We start from the raw sequence: 12668 nt of genomic DNA, 5'->3' as shown, positions 1-12668 counted from the left end.
GGTTTTGTTGCGCGAGGAAGAGGCGATCGGGATCGAGCGGGAGGAGGAAGGAGCGAAGTGCGGAGGGGGATCGCAGAGACGGGATGTGCGGGAGGCGAACGGGAGCTAGCGGTCGAGCGAGGCGTACCCGAGAGGGAGGAGAAGGCGTTCGGGAATGACCGAGGAGGAAGACGAGCGGCAGGGGGTCTTCGATCGGATGCGAGCAGGAAATTTCTGTCGAGTAAAATCGAGCAGAAACCGGAGGAGCAGTCGTTCGGGAAAGGCAGAGAAGTCAGACCCCGAAGGAAGAAGCGATTCCTTCCTTTTAGAATTGGAGCGGGGGGGCCAATAGCCGTTACCGTGGAAGCAATTGGCGGGGAAATTAATAATTTCCAAATGCAGGGGAGGATTAAATGGGAGGTTATTATTACCTGAATTAATTTTAATTAAGATAAAAATTTAAATAATTCATTTGAATTTTGAAATTTGAATTTCAAATTCAGGTAAGCTGGTGTCTAGCCCGTGTTTAGCCTGAGTCCAATCCTGAATCGAACTCGAGTCGGACCTGGGTTGAGCCTGACCTGCGCACCTAAAAATGCATCGATTTCCGTGCGGTTCGCGCGAGTGTGGAACCACAGCAATATGGGTATCCTCCCTAGGTAAAATCGACATTCCGGACGCGTTGGTGCAGTCTGTTTTGTCATCCGGGATCGCTTGGACGACGTCGTCGACAATCGGACTAGAAACACATCAAAATTAAAACTTCACAAAACTTCGACCCATGGTCGATCGCCTCGACAAGTTTACTCGAGTCTTCGACAAATAATAGTGCAAGCGATGTGAATTGTGACGATCGGACGCGTCGACTCTCGTCGACTCTCACGCGTCGACTCTCCGAATTGCGAAGTTTGTGCGCGCGGGAGTGCGAATTGTGCTAAAGGTCACCCTAAGGCTTAAAGATCCTATAGGGAATCCCTTTTAGGTTTCCTCATGTTGATTTCATCCTTCTAAGTGTTAGAAGTCGATACCACACACGCGAATCTCCAGAAGGGGACAGAAGTGGGTTGGATTTCTAAAACGAGGCGGGTCCCATTTCTAAGATTCTAAGATAGTCGAAGGGAGGTCCCTAAGAATCCTAAGAGAAAAACTAGACCTCACTAAAAATGAGGTCAACAATTGGATGCTAGGGGATGTCCAAATATTAGCATTGAAGGTCTAAAGACAACAAAAGCAAAAAAGGCAACGACCATCCTTTAAGCAACAACATTCAGGCAAGCAGCAACCTACAGTCACGCGATCGACAAGGGCACCATGGAAGAGACTAGTTTGCCCAGACACAAGAATACTAGTATGAATCCAAATGAGAAGCAAGATAAATGTAGCGCCTCCAACACTGTACTAGCCAGGAAATTTTTCAAATGTCACGGTTACAGCCAAAGCCTCCAACTGTCCCACGAACAGAGTAGTCTCACTTACTGATATGGGTATCTAGCGACGAGAAGAAAGCTAAGGAACAGGATGAGGAGTATCATCTTCCCACAGATGAAGAAGAGGCGCTTATGATTCGATGAATTCTGCAGACTTAGGACACTAGGAATTTGCAATGGCTTCACCACAATATATTCTACACCCACTGCATAGTGGACAGAAAAATATGTAGGTTAATCATCGACTGTGGAAGCATCAAGAACCCGACATCTACACAGATGGTAGAGAGAATGAAACTTATGACGCAGAGACATTCCCAGCCATATTCACTGATGTAGTTAAAGGAAAATCAAGTCAGCATCGATTGCAGTTCAACCGGAGGCCAACTACAGAACCAACTATAGCGTGACGCAGTTCATATGGATGTCTACCACTTTTTGTTGGGACGAACATGCATTTTGACCAGAGGACTCGGCAAGAAGAAAATAGAAACACATATTCTTTCACCAAGGATGGGAACCGCATCACCCTCCTTCCTTCGACGAAGATCAAGGGCATAGGATCCCATATCAGCATAGCAGCGTCAGTGGGACCAATTTTAGTAATGAAATCATACAAGAGTACTGAGATACCTTCCCTAGATATAGGACAGATACGACCGAGGTTATGACAAGTCGACGTCGTACCAACAACACCATCATGGTGCGAGAAGGGTTAGATTACTCTCACTTCAAGCCCGTTTGAACCGATCGTGGGTTACTTTGGGTAGGGATGTTAAAAATTGACCCGACACACCAATAAAACTCGAACTCAACTCGAAAAATCCGGGTTACGGTTGAATATTTTTCAAGTCAGGTTCGAGTCAAAGAATTTAATCCGTTTAATATTTCAAGTCGGTTTCGGGTTGAAACCGATAACATAAACATGACCTGAATAAGAGTGAAAACTCTGATTTGGGTTAAACGTGTCAAGTTCAGGTCTTATTCAGATCAGGCGCGGCTTGACTGTATTCGAGTCAAGTCATTTTAGAGTCAGACCCAACATGTCTCGTTGACCCGATTTGACACTCATAACTTTGGGGAGATTCAACAGTGTAAGCGTGTTCCACAGCCTTAAGAGAAACAAATCCATATGGACATTGGATCGCAAGCTGGGGAAGACCATCAAATACCTCGGGCAACAATGTTGTCGCCAGTGGGATCCAAGTTGGCTGATGATGAAATGGAAGCTTCGACCTACGAAGTCGAAGCTCCCTCACCCCAAGAGACTGATGTGGGTGTTGAATTCAATGCCCGGGTACGGGCGCTAAATACGTTGAAATATGGGGCGCTTCGATCCTGCGAAGTCTCGCGGGAACTGTAGGCGAGGCAGGATCACAATTCTCATGTGATGTCCTACGATCCTTCGCAAACAGAGGTAGGGGCGACACCTGTAGGAATTTTGGGAAGGGTTTTTCTATATCCTTTTCGCCTTCCCACCATTTTATTTTGTGTAGAAGTTTCTTAAGAGTATATAAATTGCTAGCCTTGTGTGACTGGGAATCAGTGTGTTTGTGTTTGTTCTCAGATTCATGTGTGGAGTTTTTTTACACTTTGTGAGTTGTATTTGAGGAGGTGCTAGTGCTTCAGTCGTATCCTCTCCGATGTGGTGATTGTATTCTCCCTTTTTACCTTTCCCCAAACCTTCTTCTCTCCACCACTCAGTCGCCGAACTCTCTCTTCGTCACCCTGACACCCAATCATTCCCCCTTCTTGCAGGTTATTACAGTTATCCAGCCTCCCTAATCCTTTCAGCTTCTCCCAACCGCCACACTACCGTTGTCGACCACCTACAACCCTTCCCACTTGCTGTCCCTATAGTTTCGCATCTTCCCTTCGCCCCACCTCCCGTGGCTGTCAACCTCCCTCCCAATCATTCTGATCCCTCTAGCCAACCTCCACCACCCACTGGGATACATTTAGAAGTGTTTGTTTGTGTCGTTTTATGTTTTGTGTTGTTATTTCCGTTCAAGTCATGTTGTAATCCTATTTTAATATTAATGAACCTATTTTAATATTAATTAATGAAATTTTATTTTATGTTTCCACTATTTTCCCTACCAGTTCCGATATCATGCTGACTAGAGCAAAAATAAGTTTCATGTAAAGCCTTTGAAAAAATAAAAAGTCAGTGTAAAAAAAAGGGAAGCTTTTAACAATCGTGCAAAAATAGGCATGTAAAAGATTTGTCATCTTACCAAATATATAGTGCGATCTTCAAATTGAAACTTGGCTCTGATTGAATCCCTTGTCAAGCCAGACTCTGGCCCAACCAAAACTCTTTCTTCTTGCAGCAAGGTATTCAATAGGGTAGACTTTCCAACATTAGGACGTCCAACAATTGCCAACTGCAGTGGTACTTTGCTCTTTAAGTTCTCATCAACTTCTACTGAATCATTATCTTTACATTTTAAATCTGCAAAACATCTTGGCCCAATAAAGTTTTAGAATTTCTATATATAATAGCCTTGTTCAAAATGGAAAAAATTTACAAAGAGAATTAAAAATTTGTCAATTAGTTGATGGAACATCAAGGATAATACACCCAATGAATATTTGCTATAGCAAATCTATGTAAACTTATGTGCTTAGTAGGGAGAAATGGCACAAGAAATAAAAAAGATCCATTTCAAGGGGAACTCTGCCTTAGACACATTAAGCAAATGAACAAGTTGTGTGCTTCCATATCAATGCTTGTAATTGTTAACTATTATTAACAAATGAACTTACCCAACTTGCTGTTCGTTAAATTAAATGATCCAAGACGCTCTCATTGTAATGGATTTGGCTAATTCAACAAAATTCATGTGTATAATTAGGGCGAAGCAACGAAAGAGGCTAATCTGACCTATATTAGGTTAAGAAAATGAAGATATGGGCAAAATGAAAAATCAAAACGGGCAGACTAAATCTTCACTGTTTAGAACAATTTCGATAAACCTAGACTATCAAGATGTAGCTAGACTAATATATATTAAACTATCACACGGTTAGTTGCAATAATTTGCATGGGAGCACAACAAGCTACATAACAAGCACAAAAAAAGTATAAAATGCAATTTTCTCTCAGATCCTCATGTTGATGTTCCATATTCTTAAAAATATATTATTTTAATATTATTTAAGGGGTGTTCGTCTAAAGCACTCTTTAAGTGGTTCAAGAAATAATGTTGATTATTATTTAAGTGGTTCAAGAAATAATGTTGATTATTATTTTAAGGAGCTTGTTAAAGAAAAATGATAATATGAAGGGTATTTAAGATAATTAGCTTGTTATTAGAGAAAACCTATCACCATGGATGAAATAAGGGAATGCATACAAATCGTATAGAAATTAATTTTTTAGCTTAAATTTTGAATCAAAAATAGACATTTTATATTTCTTAGAAAGCTTATAAATAAATATTATTTTATATCTGATTTCTCAAAGGCATTTAAAAAGAAATTCTACTATTCTTCAAATTCGTTCTCTCCCTTATGACTGCTCAAAGCATCCTCCACTTGAAAGCTCTCACTCTCTCTTTCTCTCTCTCCTCTCTTTTGGACACTTCTCTCTACAGGAATTCTACCGGAGAAAGGCAAGTATTTTCAAAAAAATACATCAATTCTATGCAATCTAAAGTGAGAAAAAAAAAAGCAGAAGAAGGAAAACATTAACAAGAACAAAAAGAAGGGGAAGGGAGAAGAACATCATAAAGCTATGAATATTCAGCCATTCAAATTATCTTATTTTAGTTTCCATCAATGCCTCTTTCTCTCCTTTTGGTGAAGTCCCTCAATAATCCTATAAACTCTTATCTTGGAAAAATCTTCAGGAAAAAATATTACTTTGATTAAAACTTGAAGGTCATTTATCCTAACCAATAAACCCCCATGGCATTTATCTACATAATCATTCAAAAAAATTATCAATATGAGTCTGCCAGTAAATTATTCCAATCTATATACCAGGTTAATAGAAAGGTTTTCATTACAATCAACAAATGATAACTTTTGATTGTAAAAGTAAGTTCTACCGAAGAAACCTCCAATTAGCACTTTGTATAATAAGAATTGATGTTATTTGAAAGTATACATAATCACATATTTTTGTATTAACCTCACATCTTTTGTCATCCATGAATTATCAGGAGTCATCATTTAACAAAAGGAAAAGCTAACATCGTCATCATTAGGCTGCTCCCAACTACAGTCGGCAGTATGAATTCTCAGTTTCACTTGCCATTCATTTTTGGTGAGCACTACATAAGAAGCTAAATTTATTCATCATAAATCTCTTTAAACAACTTCTACGCATCTTACCTTAGATTCACCAATTTTCATTCCCAATCATGTCCACAACATTTTTTTCTACCATCTACTGAGCATATTAATAAGCTTTTTGTTGGATTTTTAGTATCTCCTATTAGTAGTATTTCCTATTTTTAGTATCTTCTATGATTTGATATGTCATAATTCTTGTTTCCTTCTTTTATTATAGGGGGTTATGGCAGATATTATTGTTTTCCAATAAGAAAATCATCCTCTATTTAAATTGTAATCATTTTCTATGAATTTGAAGATAAAAAATTATTTTTCCCCTCCCAAAAACTAAAGGGTATCAGAGCCCTAATCTCGTCGATATCTTCTGCCTGAGTTTTATTTGTTTTATTTTGTGACCCCTACACAGCCTTGATTAAAGCTCACTAAGAAAAAAATGCTTACATCACGAAACTCCGATAACGGGATTGTGGCATTCAAAGACCTTGAGGTGCTCAATTAAAGCTTGCTAGGAAGGCAACGACCACATTGCGACACTCAAAGAAAGGCATCGATTAATGACGATCGCGTATTCTCCTCCTCCCACTCAGTCATCACGATCCAGTCATGATTAGAGCTAATTGCAAAGAGATCCAATCGCAAGTAGAAATTGCAACGAAGCAATCCAGTCGCGATTAGAGCTATCTGCAAAGATCAGGATCGCGTACAGACTCAGGCTCGCGACTTTTTTTCTGATTGGGAATCCAATGACAGGATTGTGGGGTACAAACGTGCGTAAGGAAGTGAATTGATCGTAGCGTATAGAAGTTTCACGTCGTTCTTGCTTGAAAACATAGTGTACAAAAATTTAATGTCGTACTTGATCAAAAACAATGATTGGGATTGCGGCGCAGAGTTTCACGCCGCTCATGCAGAAAAGTTAATTGATCGCCGTCGACAATAGTTCTGTGTAGTTCTTGATCGCAAATCAGCAATGATGATGAAAGTTTAAGAAAATTCTACCAAATCGATCTGTTTCAGTAATTCCAAAACCATCATATCTCACCCGACAGCTCCCTTAATGGGTAGATCGGTTGAATAATTTACTCAGAGTTTACCACGTTACCTCAAAGTTATAAAATTTGACACAACTATCTCGATTGGTAATTAACAGGAAAGGCAAAAATAGATATTTAACCAGAGAAATCCCAAAACCTACTGCTAATGATCTGAATCTGAGAAAATGGTGATCCGAGAATTCTCTGGTGATGGCATGGTTTATCAATTCCATGTACACTTCCATAGGAAAGCCTTATCTATTTCTTCTCACCGCTTGAGATATATAGGAGATTGTTCGAGATCTCTATTCAGACTTGAGCATTCTTTGCAAATTTTTGAGTTGAAAACTCAACTTTAAAAATCCAAATAAAATGATCATGGTGTTACTAGATATTACAATGAGTTGGTAATATTATGGCAGGAGCTTGATCAATGTTATGATGACATTTGAGAAAGTTCAAATGACAATTCTCTCCATAAAAGCAAAGAGGAAAATGATCAGCTATGCATGTTCTTAATCGGGATTAATCGGAGTATGGATGAAGTTTGAGGTCGAATCATTGGTAGGAAACCTCTATCCTCAATTCGAGAAGTCTTTTCTGAAGTTAGAGGTGAAGAATCCGGAAGGAAAATTATGTTGTCCAGAAAGAAAATTATGTTGTATAACACTGAATCGTCTTAGTAACATTGAACAAGAGAACTTGGCTCTTGTGTCAAAAGGGGTAGATACTAACAAAGGGCAAAAAAAATCATGGTGCGAATATTGCAAGAAAATCATGGCACATGAAAGAGACATTTTAGAAGCTTCATGAAAAATCTAAAATTGAAAATTAAAATCCAGGCGCAAAGGTCAAACTTATCAAGCCACTGCTGAAGAAACTCCAAAGTCTTCTGCTAACTCAAATGCAATCCCTTTCAACAACCAGCAATTAGAGCACTTGCAAAAATTATTTCAATCTCCATTATTATTTCTTGACTTGCTCTTTAATACAAAAGAGTAATTCTCTGGCCTTTGCTTTGTTAAGTATTAATCTTAATATTACTCATTCTTGGATAATTGATTCAAGCACAACTAATCATGATGGGTTGTTCTCAACTATTTTTCTTTTATAGACATTGTGCAAGCAATAAAAAGGTCCAGACTCTCGATGATTCCCTCTCGTGGGTTGTCAGGATAGGAATTGTCAAGCTTTCCCTGTTGTCAAACCTTTGCAATGTTCTTCATGTTCATAATTTATCGTATAACTTGTTGTCTATTAGTAATATTGCTACTGATCATCAATGTCAATCTAACTTCTATTCTTCTTGTTGTGAGCTTCATGAATTGATTACAGGGAGAATGATTGGCAATATTAAGAAAAAAAATGAATTAGTATTTGAAAATGGACTTAACTCGAATAGACAGTGTCAATGTATTGGTTTATACTATGTTTTTATTTCTAAAGACAATGAAATTATATTATGACGTTATAGGTTAGGTCATCTCAGTTTTTATTACCTAAAATACTTGAATCTTAAATTATTTCAGAATAAAAATATGTCGTAGTTTTAACGTGAAGTGTGACAGTTTGCTAAACATCATCGTGTATTGTTTTCTCAACAAATATACAAACCTACTACACCATTTACAAATATCGTCAGAGAAAGGGAATAGGAGAGCCGACTCTTTTCCTTTCTCATCTCTTTTAAGTTTAAGAGAGGACTCCAAACAAATCATCTCAATATACTACACAAAGAATAACAATAACAGCAACAAGCATTTATCCCATGAAGTGAGGTAGGCCGCATGAATCCTTTTTCTCTATTGTGCCCTATTGAGTGTCATTTCTTTGTTGAGGTTTGAATAGAACTAGGATTTAAAAGCAAAGAAAATAGACGTGCAAACATAAGTCAACCAAAAGTGGAAAAAGCAAACTTCTGGGAATAAAAAAGAAACTTAGCAAGCACAGTGAAAAACTAGCAATTGGTTGGACGGAGCATATAGTTCCACCCAAATCACAAAAGCATTGATAGTTCAGCTCTTGCAAAAGTCCATTTTGGCTTCTTCTTCCTCAATTTTTATTCACACTTTCTTGCATTGTCCCTTACTCATTACTGCCATAGATTTTTCAGATATGAAAATTTAGTGATTAATGAGTTTTACTTGTAAAATATCCTATTAATTTAACTTATTTTCAAGTAAAAATGAATAAATCCAATGAAAAATTTATGAAATTTTCACATGCGGATAGCTGAGGCATAAATAATGGTGCAAATGAAACAAAAAATCAAATAAAACACTGAGCAAATTATGTTATAACAAAAAATGAGTGGATTCCAAGTTTCAACCTATAGCACTGCAGTGGCAGCTACCCAGCAGTATTAAAAATTCAGAATTAATAAAGATCGTAGCATTGCAACATATATTTTGTAGCGTCATACACCCAGTCCAGAAACACTGTAGTGGCACTGAGACACTTAGCCAAAGCTCTAGACACTATACCCAATTTAAAAGTTAGATAGAAAAGTGCCATAGCACTGCGATCGCAATGCCAAGGTGCTCGATCCAAACTCATTCAAGTTTGAAAAAGTTATCATCCCGTAATCGAAGGAGTTTGGCCTTTTTTTAATAATTATGCAAAAGAATAAAAAGAGGTAATTTCAGATTTAAAAAAAAAAAGAAAATTGAGGGAGAGAAAAAAATAAAGTAGAGAACTAGAGAGACTAAGGAAGGCACAGGAAAAGGAGAATTTTGCAATTTCTGATTTATGTTTTCTCCAATATAAGTACGAAATAAGTTTGTAAAGCTATGTGTTTATGAGTAATGTTTACTATTCATGTAAATTCTTAAGTTGAATGTTAAATTTTGAATGATTGTTTAGTTTTTTTCTCCAAAGTTCAAGAACTTGTATATCAATCATATATAAGTCTGTTTGGGGCAGTTGTAGCTTATTGAATAATCTGTTGATAAGTTGATTAAAAATAATCTGCTGATAAGCTAGATGCGGTGGCTATTAGAAATTTTTATTTTTTTGGAAAAGCCAAACCTCAATAAGCTCTGCACCTAGATAGGTGCGGTGTGAAAACGATGTTTTCTGCGTTTTGAAAACGCATAAGCTGTCAAAACGAAGTTTACCCAAACAGGTCAGTTGCGTTTTCAAAACACCACCGTACCAAATAAACTGCCCCAAACAGGCCCATAATTTTCAAATTTAGTGTGATCTAATGATAAATACAAAAAATAAAAATTAAAAAAAACTAATAAGTTTTCAAGTAGATAGAGATGAACTACTTAAGAATTTGCAATCTAAAAAGAAAAATTCTAGAAGTTTCCTTTAGATCATCTTTCGATAAAATATTTAGGTCATCTAGAAGTTTCTTTAGAATTTTTGGAGTGTTCTCAGATTCTTTTAGAATATTTTAAAGATTCATTTAAGACTTTTAGAAATTTGTAAAAGCCACCTAGATTAATTCTAAATCATGTATCTTCCAAATATTGTTTCACGGCTTAACTTTCTACTCGTTATCAAATGGGTCAGCCATATTAAGATTTTCACGTACAAAAAGTACATGCTAAGACGCCTCAGTTTGAAACTCTTTCATAACACTTCACATGATATTGCTATATGAGCATAATAATTTTCCGCAAGAATATAATTATTGGTCTTCTTGCATAATTTTAATGGTTTAAGCATTTGAAACTAAATAGCATCTATATTAACCAAATGGTTGTCACCAAATAACAAGAAGTAACATCAACATACATATAAATGAGAAATTAATACCTGTGTAGAATGGCATAAATTGGCACTTAGGTTGTAAGCTTTTAATGATTAATTAAACCAGGTAACAAATTCAATCCCAAGATGGCATACCATACCATTAGGAAGCTGAAGTGCATGGGCTTCCAACAACGGTCGAAGGATCTCATACAGTTCTGGCATTCCCAGCCCAGTCTCTGCAGATATTGCAATGGGATCACCAAACCCCAAGCTATGAGCTTCCCCAGCGGCTACTGTAACAAACCCTCGTACATCAAGTGATTCCGACTTATTCATGGCCACAATAGTATGGACATTGGATGCATGCTTCCGCATCCACTTCCCCACTTCAAGATCAAGCGGTTGAAGTCCATCCCTACCAAAGTTCCGAACACAGCACAAGTAAGCAAGTCAGTAAGCTATTGTCATCCTAGAATTCATAAAGCAAACAAACAACCTCACATCAATCAGCAAAATGGCAACTTGGGTCCTCGCCAAGACCATTCCAGTCATCTCTGTTGTTCTGCTGAGAATAGTACCCGAAGTGGCTTCCGTCTCCAACCCTGCGGAATCCAAGACCTTAAACCTCAAATCCCCCAACTTGGCAATTCCCTCCCTGATGTCCCGAGTAACGTGGTCGTCAGGTGTATTGTACACGAGTGCTTCCCTCCTCCGAATTAATCTGAAATGACAAAAAATCCAATCAAAAGAACAGAAATCTGGAGATCAAATGCATCCATTGTCGAGGTATCTATTATTCCAAACCCAAAATAGTAGATTACCGGTTGAAAAGCGCAGACTTTCCAACGTTGGGCCGGCCAACGATAATCACAGTTGGGAGAAGTGAAGGATCAATTTTTGTGAAGTCCACCTTCGATTTCATCCTAGCTTTTTTCTTGTTGGACTTGGTTGCTAAACCATTAGAGGAAGCGATCCCCGACTTTACATCGCATTCTGCGACAGTGCAGAAAGAAGAGGATTGGCGGCATAGAAACGGCGCAAATGCGAAAGAGAAATCTGAACAAAGAGTTCTGCTGATGAGCTTCGACTTTACATCGCATTCTGCGACAGTGCAGAAAAAAGAGGATTGGCAGCATAGAAACGGCGCAAATGCGAGAGAGAAATCTGAACAAAGAGTTCTGCTGATGAGCTTCCTTGAAGTGGATTTGGGCAAAAGGAATTGGGGGAGCGGGAGAATTCCAATTGGGTGGCCAAACAAGTCAGATTTTGTTGGCATTCGGAAATGAAAGAGGAAAGCTCCATTACTCCTTCTGCGAAGGATTGCCCCGATTAAGCTTGTGGCCATGGAACAGTGGTGATGGTTAACTGGAAAAAGAAGAAGGAAGGGAGTTTTCCATGTGTTGAGCTAGGTTTAGGGCAACATCTCGCATGGAATGAATGAGTGGACGATCAGAGTTTAGAGGAAGTAGGCTTCTTGGTGGCCGAAATGAAGTTTAGAGGAGGTGGCGGCAACAATGAAAAGGTGAGGTGGCGGCGCAGGCGACCAAGAGAACAGCAACGGGGACGAAAACAGAGAGAGCGCGCAATGGCTGCAACAGTGACGAGGAAAGACACCGGTAGTGAATACAGAGAGCCAACAGCAGCAGCTATAGATATCGAAAAGATGCAGCTTCAGGAAAAAAATCTATAGCTGGCGACAAGGAGAAGAGGCCGCAACGAGGGGCTGCCTGAATTTTGAAGGATCCTTGTCCCGTGGTTTTCCATGAAATATTTCAACGGTGATGCCGAGAGAAGCCTGAAATCCAACATGATCATGAAGTGGGACATGATTATACTTCTGATTTTTTTCAATACAATCATATTTAATCTATGACTTTCACGTTGAAATATTTATTTGAATATTTTTTATTTAGTACATCATAATTGTACGAAGAAAAATCAAAGGTGCACTCATGTTACAAGTACTCCAGAGATATTATTTTCTTGAATGAAGACAACATAAGCCTCTATCTATATATCTAACACCTAAACTTCATGCTATTTAGGAAGTCAGATTAACATCTCTAAATTCGCTCTTCCTAAGGGGTTGTTTGATTGAGTGAATTAATGGTGTATTGTAATTTTTTTGCAGGGATTTGAGAAAATTATGTCTTTGATATGAAATTTAAAGTTTATGTTGTAGTTCATATTGGTTGCATTTAGAATTTAGCAAAATTGAAATTCA

The 12668-nt window shown here is 38.0% G+C and overlaps 1 protein-coding gene across 2 annotated transcripts in view; it reads right to left on the bottom strand.

Annotated features, from left to right (window-relative positions):
* The window catches only part of LOC110020956 (GTPase Der), a 32575-nt gene extending 20330 nt beyond the window's left edge, over positions 1-12245 (bottom strand). The window contains exons 1-5 of one of the 2 annotated variants that reach the window (XM_020719263.1): positions 11609-12245; positions 11266-11500; positions 10941-11165; positions 10603-10859; positions 3644-3861 (exon numbers count right to left, since the gene is read on the bottom strand). In XM_020719263.1, coding sequence (XP_020574922.1) covers positions 3644-3861; positions 10603-10859; positions 10941-11165; positions 11266-11500; positions 11609-11789 — 1116 coding nt within the window. In that variant the 5' untranslated portion in view covers positions 11790-12245. The remainder of the gene's footprint in view (positions 1-3643; positions 3862-10602; positions 10860-10940; positions 11166-11265; positions 11501-11608) is intronic. The other variant, XM_020719262.1, reaches the window with a different exon arrangement.
* Between the last annotated feature and the right edge of the window lie 423 nt (positions 12246-12668).

The sequence above is a fragment of the Phalaenopsis equestris genome, unplaced genomic scaffold (assembly GCF_001263595.1).
Source record: "Phalaenopsis equestris unplaced genomic scaffold, ASM126359v1 Scaffold000114, whole genome shotgun sequence".
Classification (NCBI taxonomy): domain Eukaryota; kingdom Viridiplantae; phylum Streptophyta; class Magnoliopsida; order Asparagales; family Orchidaceae; genus Phalaenopsis; species Phalaenopsis equestris.
Note: the sequence above shows the minus strand (reverse complement) of the source record. Positions and strands in the feature narration are given on the sequence as shown.